The 8,180-nt window shown below is 40.7% G+C and overlaps 1 protein-coding gene across 1 annotated transcript; it reads right to left on the reverse strand.

The window, feature by feature from the left end:
* Positions 1-3,769: 3,769 nt before the first annotated feature.
* Positions 3,770-7,508, reverse strand: LOC114892667 (small EDRK-rich factor 1). The gene is made up of 3 exons (XM_029217857.1): positions 7,296-7,508; positions 6,392-6,500; positions 3,770-4,146 (listed from the first exon to the last, which is right to left on the reverse strand). The coding sequence occupies exons 1-3, from the start codon at positions 7,300-7,302 to the stop codon at positions 4,074-4,076; spliced, it is 189 nt and encodes a 62-aa protein (XP_029073690.1). The 5' UTR covers positions 7,303-7,508; the 3' UTR covers positions 3,770-4,073.
* Positions 7,509-8,180: the final 672 nt, after the last annotated feature.

The following is an 8,180-nucleotide window of genomic DNA, read 5'->3' on the forward strand; positions in this document are numbered from 1 at the left end:
CAACAATACATTAAAAGGATTATACACTATAACCAAGTGGTATTTACCCCTGGGATGCAAGGGTGGTTCAATATCTACAAATCCATCAATGTTATATATCATATTAACAAACTGAAGAATAAAAATCATATAAGTAGCTGCAGAAAAAGCTGTTAAGAAAAATTCAACATCCATTTATGATAAAAGCTCGCAACAAAGTGGTTACAGAGGGAACATACCTCAACATAATTAAGGCCATATATGACAAACCCATAGCTAACTTCATACACAATACGGGAAAGCTGAAAGCTTTTCCTCTAAAATTGAGAACAAGACAAGGACACTCTTGCCACTGTTATTCAACATAGTTAGACATCCCAGTCAGAGCAATCAGACAAGAAAATAAATAAAAGTCATCCAGGGACCTCCCTGGTGGTCCAGTGGTTAAGACTCTGTGCTTCCACTGCAGGGGGTGTGGGTTTGATCCCTGGTTGGGGAACTAGGATCCCACATGCTGTGCAGCACGGACAAAAGCCAAACAAAAAGTCAACCAAATTGGACAGGAAGAAATAAAACTGTTACTATTTGCAGACGACATTATACTATATATAGAAAACCTTAAAGATGCCAGCAAAAAGACTATTAGAACTAAAAAAAAATTTAGTATAGTTTCAGGATATAGAATGAATATACAGAAACCTGTTGCATTTTTATACCTTAATAATGAATTAGCAGACAGAGAAATTAAGAAAACAATTCATTTGGAATTGCATCACAAAGAATAAAATACCTAGGAATTAATTTGCTCAAGGAGGTGAAAGACCTGTGCTCTGAAAACTGTAAAACACTTATGAATAAAATTGCAGGCAACTCAAATAAATAGAAAGCTATTCTGTGTTCATGGATTGGAAGAATTATTATTGTCAAAATGTCCATAACACCGAAAGCAACCTACAGATTCAATGCAATCCCTATCAAAACACCCATTGCATTTTTCACAGAAAAAGAACAAATCTTAACCTCAAATAGCCAAAGCAATCTTGATAAAGAAAGGTTGAAGGTATCATGGTCCCTGATCTCAAACTATACTACTAAGTACCAGTCATCAAAACAGTATGGTACTGGCACAAAAACAGACATATAGATCAACTGAACAGAATACACAGCCCAGAAATGAACCCACACTTAAATGCACAATTAATGTACAACAAAGGTGGCAAGAATACAAAATAGGGGAAAGACAGTCTCTTCAATAAGTCATGGTGGCAAAACTGTAGAGTTATATGTAAAAGAATGAAACTAGACAATTTTTTTACACCATGTATGAAAATAAACTCAAAACAGATTAAAGACTTACATGTAAGACATGAAACCACAAATCTCTTAGAAGAAAATATAGGCACTATGTATGATATTTCACATCAGCATTAGCAGTATTTTTTTGGATCCGTCTCCTCAGACAAGGGCAACAAAAGCAAAAATAAACAGGGAATTCCCTGGCGGTCCAGTGATTAGGACTCTGTGCTTTCTGTGTAGGTTCATTCCCTGGTTGGGGAACTAAGATCCCACAAGCCACATAGCACAGCCAAAAAAAACCCCCAAAACCAAAAATAAACAAATGGGACTACACCAAACTAAAAAGCTTTTGCGTGGCAAAGGAAACCATCAACAAAATCAAAAGGCAACATCCTGAATGGCTGAATGGGAGAAGATATTTGCAAATGATATGTCCAATAAGGGGTTAATATAAAAAATACAGAGAGAACTTATACAACTCAATATAAAAAAAAAGAAACAATCTGATTAAAAAATGGTCAGAGGATCTGAATAGATATTTTTCCAAAGACATACAGATGGCCAACCAATCCATGAAAAGAAGCCTACCACCACTAATCATCAGGGAAATGAAAATCAAAACCACAATGAGATATCATCTCACACTTGTCAGAATGACTTTTATCAAAAAGAAATAATGAGCGTTGGTGAGGATGTGGAGAAAAGGGAACTCTTGTGTACTGCTGGTGGGAATGTAAATTGGTATAGTCACAATGCAAAAGAGTATGGAGGTTCCTCAAAAAATTAAACATATCTGAAGAAAACAAACACACTAATTTGAAAAGATTTATCTATCCCTATATTCATTGTAGCACTTACAACGGCCAAGATATGGAAGCAACCTAACTGTCCCTTGAGAGATGAATGGATAAAGGAGCTGTGGTGTATATGTACACATATACAATGGAATATTACTCAGCAATAAAAAAGAATGAAATCTTACCATTTGTGACAACATGAATGGACACAGAGAGTATTATGCTAAGTGAAATAAGCCAGATGGAGAAAGACAAATACCATATGGTTTCACTTACATGTGGAATCTAAAAAACAAAACAAATGAACAAACATAAACAAAACAGAAATTCACTCACAGGTACAGAGAACAAACTGGTGTCACCAGAGTGGAGGAAGGTGGGAAAATGCACAAAATAAGGGAAAAAGATTAAGAGATACAAACTTAGCTATAAAATAAAAAAGTCACGGGGATATAATGTACAGCGTAGGGAATATAGTCAATAATATTATAGTAACTTTTTGTGGTGATGGTGACTAGACATTGTGGTGATCACTTTGTAATGTACAAAAACACTGAATCACTATGTTGCACACCTGAAACTAATATTCTTTTTTTTTTTTTTTTTTTTTTTTTTGTGGTGCACGGGCCTCTCACTGCCGTGGCCTCTCCCATCGCTGAGCACAGGCTCCGGATGCGCAGGCTCAGTGGCCATGGCCCACGGGCCTAGCCGCTCCGCAGCATGTGGGATCCTCCCGGACCAGGGCACAAACCCGTGTCTGCTGCACCGGCAGGGGGACTCTCAACCACTGCGCCACCAGGGAAGCCCTGAAACTAATATTCTAAGTCAATTATACTTCAACTAAAAACAAAAAACATTAACATATCCACACACACAAAAAAGGCACTCTTAGAAGGCAAAGAGTGAATCCTAATGTAAACTATGTACTTTGGGTGATAATGATGTGTCAATGTAGGTTCATCAGTTACAGCAAGGATACCACTCTGGTAGGGGATGTTCATAATGGGGAGGCTATGTATGAGTAGGGCCAGGGGGTAGATGAGAAATCTAAATTTTTTTGTGACCCTAATTTTGCTCTATAAAATAAACTCTATTAAGAAAAAAAAGGCAGGGGCTCCCCTGGTGGTGCAGTGGTTAAGAATCCACCTGCCAACTCAGGGGACATGGATTCGAGCCCTGTTCTGGGAAGATCCCACATGCTGTGGAGCAACTAAGCCCATGTGCCACAACTACTGAGCCTGTGCTCTAGGGCCCACGAGCCATAACTACTGAGCCCGCATGCCACAACTACTGAACCCGCATGCATAGAGCCCATGCTCTGCAACAAGAGAAGCCACTGCAATGAGAAGCCGGTGCACCACAACGAAGAGGAGCCCCCATTCGCCGCAACTAGAGAAAGCCCGCATGCAGCAATGAAGAACCAACACAGCCAAAAATAAAATAAATTTCTTTAAAAATAAAAAAGAAATTCTTTTTTAAAAAAAGGCACTTATTCCAGAAAATTTTAAAGCTGTAAGTAGAACCCTTACTGAGACCTCATTTAGTTTATGTTCATTTAGTTGCTATTCCAGGTGGTTTTTACTATTTTTTGTAAAATTTTCAAGCAAACTAGTTGATTACAAAGCAAAATTAGATAAATGTATCTTAAATTCTATTACACAATAAAGTCGACTTTAAAGATTACTTTAACAAAGTTTATGACAAAGATTCTAGATTTATATACAATATCCTGTTACCTGATCATATTACCTCTCTAATAAATTGTATAAATGCTCACTGGTGATAAAAAACAATGTTCACCAATATGTCACATGCACAGTTAGTGTTTTATTCTTTGAAGAATGGTTCTGAAACATCACACTAAGTCAGGCTGAAAGGTAAAGTTTAAAATAGTTTTATAAGGATATAACATATGTACTGACTGTTCACTCTACAAAATCTTGATCATAGAGCTTATGATACACTTAGTTAGCAGCAGCACCCAGGTTTTCCAAATAGTCATCATTTTTCTCTTGTCTGCATAGACTTCTTCTCATTGGCTGCCTTCTGCTTTTGCTGCATGATCTCAGAGTCCCTATATGGGGGGAAAAGGCTGTAAGTTGTTACAGGAAAACTGATTTTATGTTCTCATTTGTTTTCTATAATAATCCATTCAGTATATTAGAAAACAATTTAAAAGAAGATATAAACTTTCATGTCTTTCCATTTTCATGGACGGAGATAGAATGGTGAAGATAGAAGGTGAAGAATGGAAAGGCTTTGAAGTCAGATCTTATTTTGAATACAATCTGTACTGTTGTCATGACCTTGGATAAATGACCTCCAAGTCTTTTCAAAATTAGAGTAATACATATCAGGTTGTTCTGAGGAACACATACACATACACACACACACACACACACACACACACACAAGCACACCATCTGACATGAGGCAGCTATATGTAGAAATAATGGCAATTAATCTTGGTTGTCAACAAAGTTAATTCACTATAAATTTTTTCGTGAATGAAGGGGCATTTCAGCAGTCTTCTAGATATCCTAAGTGGTACCTAGGGTTAGAACATAGATGTTATGAATCAATTCAGTTTCTTACAAGCCAAAAAGCAGGATATTCAGGGCATTTTCCTAACCCTTTGTGTCTCTGGCTGAACCTTCACATACTGTGAACTAAAACCAGATTACCTGGGCTGGATGGTCCATGAGCCCATATTAAAAAATATATTAAATGGCTATGTATTCAACACCTACTATGTGCCAAGCACTTTGCTGGCTCTGGATTAAGTCCCACGACAACTCTGAGTTATTGTCCCTGTTTCAGATTTTAAAAAAAAGTTAAAGGCTTAGAGCTAAATAATTTGCCCCAAATCACACAAAAAACTAAGGTCTGTCCAATTTCAAAGACCAGGCTCTTTCCTATATTGTTATTGCATATATTTAGTATTAGATTTTAATTCAGGATGAGTAGCTCTGTCCATGTTAGTAAGACATTTCTGAGAGGCCAATAGCAAAAACAAGGAATGAGAAGGAAGGAAAAACAAGACAGCTACAAAAAAAATGAGGTATCCTGAATAAAAACAGTAATAGTTATTTTTCTGTTTGTAACCAAACTCTGCTGTGCTTGCTGTGTGATCTTAGTAATGTTATTGAAGTTCAGAGCCCCAGTCTCTCATTGCATGTATTGGGGCTAATAGCACTTTTCACAATTATGATGAATAGAGGTAATAAATATAGAGCATCTAGCACAGAGCTTTGTAAGCAGTGGGTAGTCATTAAGCAGTGACTATCACTGAGCCAAACTACACTAAGTTTCTCAATAAAAATATTATTTCAGGGTTACTGATCTGTACCATTCCACTGACTGGTTCACTTCTACTCCAATGTAAGTAAACAAATTTAAAGCAAAGCTTATCACTTTAACAATAAATGTCATAGAAAGACAGTGTGAAGTGATAATTAAGGGCTTCAACTTCATTAAATTCTGACTGCATATCAGAATCACCTGGGGAGCTTTTAAAGTCAGGTTTAACTTAAGTATAATAAAATTTACCTAGAGCACCTTTTAATGTCCAGCCCCACACCAATTAATTCAGGGCTGGGTGTAAGGCACAGGCTTGAGCAGACATCAAGTTTTCCCAGGTGGTTCTAATGTGTAGCCAGCCTTGAGGACCACAGAGAAGCCACGATGGAGCCTGTGTAGTCAATTCTTCACCTGGCCTCCGAGTTTCACATGAACAACAAAATTTGATTTTAGAATAAAATGAAATTTGGCTAACCTTTTTTAGAAACATGAATGCTTTTTTTTAAAAAAAACTTAAGCTGTAGTCTCAAAGTATTGATATTTCTGTAGCAGTTTTGTATTGTCACTTGTATGTCAAGGCAGTGCACCTGCATTCTCTCCAATCCAATGGATCTTCAGAAGTCAGTATAACTACATATACTTTGTGTCTCTTTCAGAAGTTATCAATATAATTGGTGACCTGTCACCCAGAGTAGTATGAGTAGGATGTCTGCTTGGAAAATGTTTACCCTCAGCACCTAACAATGCCTTGCACATGGAAGCTGAATGAAATTCTTATGGTTGTGGTGGAGCTGCATGAGATTCTCTGCAAGACAAATTATAGCTTGAGAGCTTTAAATTCTTCATCCATGGGTTGGGATAATGACTATCGCTTATAATTTTAGTATGCCTGGCACACAACAGATATGCAGCTGTTACCCCTTCCTTGCAGGCCTAGTTCTACTAAGGATTTTAAAACTGCTTTCCATTCTCCAAAATGAAAACTTCTGTGACTTGAGAATTCCTTTAGCATAACTCACCTCTGTTTCCTCTGAGAGGCAGTCAAGCTATCCTCTTTTCTTTTTCCTTTACTAATTTCCTGGGATTTCTTCATGTTTTTCTGGCGGGCAAGTTCTCGTTGATTTCCACCTACAAAGAGAAATAGTGATGTTATTTTTCCATCTCCAAAATTAATAATTCCATTCTAAGGGTCTTATTTAAATGCATCTGAAGTTTGCTTTTTAAGAGATAAGCCAGCAGAGTACTGCACTGAATGGTGTTCCGGGGATCTGACGACAAGGAGGAAGCTTAAAGGTAAACACTAAAGTTCCTAACAGTATTATGATACCAGTTAAGGTGTTCACTGGCTATAAACACCAGATCTCTTAAAGGAGGCGTTCCAATCGTCTGTCTCTATGGGCCAGTATTCCAAAATAAGTTCTGGCTTTTGAGAGTTGTGGGTGGAGAGAGAAAGATACACCACAGATTACACCTCGCACACACGTTGGCCCATCATAATTCAACTGTTAAGCGAGCATTACAGATGCTTGTAAAACATTACCTTCGAGGGCCAAACAAAAGAACTAGAGAGGAGACTTAGAGTTCCCTGTCCTCGTTAGGCCTCACGACCTTAATTAAGTATTGAGTACCAGCTATAAACCACCTCCAGACCAGGATCCCTCCCGGGGCTCCACACACGTCACCACCGGGGAGGTGTTCCTTACCGTGTAAACTCGCACCCGAGGGGCAGGCACCTGCCCGGCCTTTCAGGCCGGACCGGAGCCAACCGTCCCTCTCCCTCTGCTGACTAAAAACCGGGTCACCACCGCGCCGGACGTAAGGGGTTTCACCAGCTGGCCCCAGCCTGCCCGCCCGCCGCGCCTTGGAGCTCGACTTCCTCGCCGGACGCTCCCCGCCGCTTCCCCTACCCGTCCGCATACTCACGGGCCATGTTGACCACCGGACCGACCCTGGAAAAGAGCGACTCGGAAAAGCAAAGACTTCTTCGCACGCTCAGCGGCCGTCCCCACCCGTCAATCTGGAAGTCTAAGCCCGCGCGGGCCCTCAGCAGGGACACGCCTGTGCTCCGTGGACGGCCCAGCCCAACGAAGCCAGACAACAGCAGTCGCCGTGGCCGGCGAGTGACTGCGCGTGCGTGGCCGTTGGGGGGGGCGGGGCGGTGCCCGAATAGGGCCCAGGAGCCGCAGCTCCGGGGTTAGTCATCCGCCCCCGGGGCGTTTCGGCCGTGCAAGTTTGCTAAAGTCGAGAAAGCGGCCCTGTGTCTGAGCGAGGCATAGACGTGTGTAGATTTTCCCTCGGTATACCGGTCACTGGGACTTAGCCAGCCCCTATTTTTTTGATAACGACGTTAAACGCTACAATATCTAACTTTTCGAAAAGGAAAGTTAGCTTTTTTTCATCCCGTTGCAGAGGCGGGAAAGGGAGGAAGGGGACAGAACAGATTGAGGGTTAACTCTTTGAAAGCCAGTGTTGGCCCTTCATAGTTTCTTTCTTTCTTTTTTTTTTTTTTCTGGTACGTGGGCCTTTCACTGTTGTGGCCTCTCCCGTTGCGGAGCACAGGCTCCGGACGCGCAGGCTCATTGGCCATGGCTCACGGGCTCAGCCGCTCTGCGGCATGTGGGATCTTCCCGGACCGGGGCACGAACCCGTGTCCCCTGTCATTGGCAGGCGGACTCTCAACTACTGCGCCACCAGGGAAGCCCCATATTTTCCTTCTTTATTCACGCACCAAGCCTGCAAGGTAGACTTCGTTGTTCTCATTTTACGAAACAGGCAACTGAGACTCTGAGACCAGAAGCGCTGACCTAA

The sequence above is a fragment of the Monodon monoceros genome, unplaced genomic scaffold (genome assembly GCF_005190385.1).
Source record: "Monodon monoceros isolate NGI ecotype Baffin Bay Population unplaced genomic scaffold, NGI_Narwhal_1 Super_Scaffold_12, whole genome shotgun sequence".
Classification (NCBI taxonomy): Eukaryota; Metazoa; Chordata; class Mammalia; order Artiodactyla; family Monodontidae; genus Monodon; species Monodon monoceros.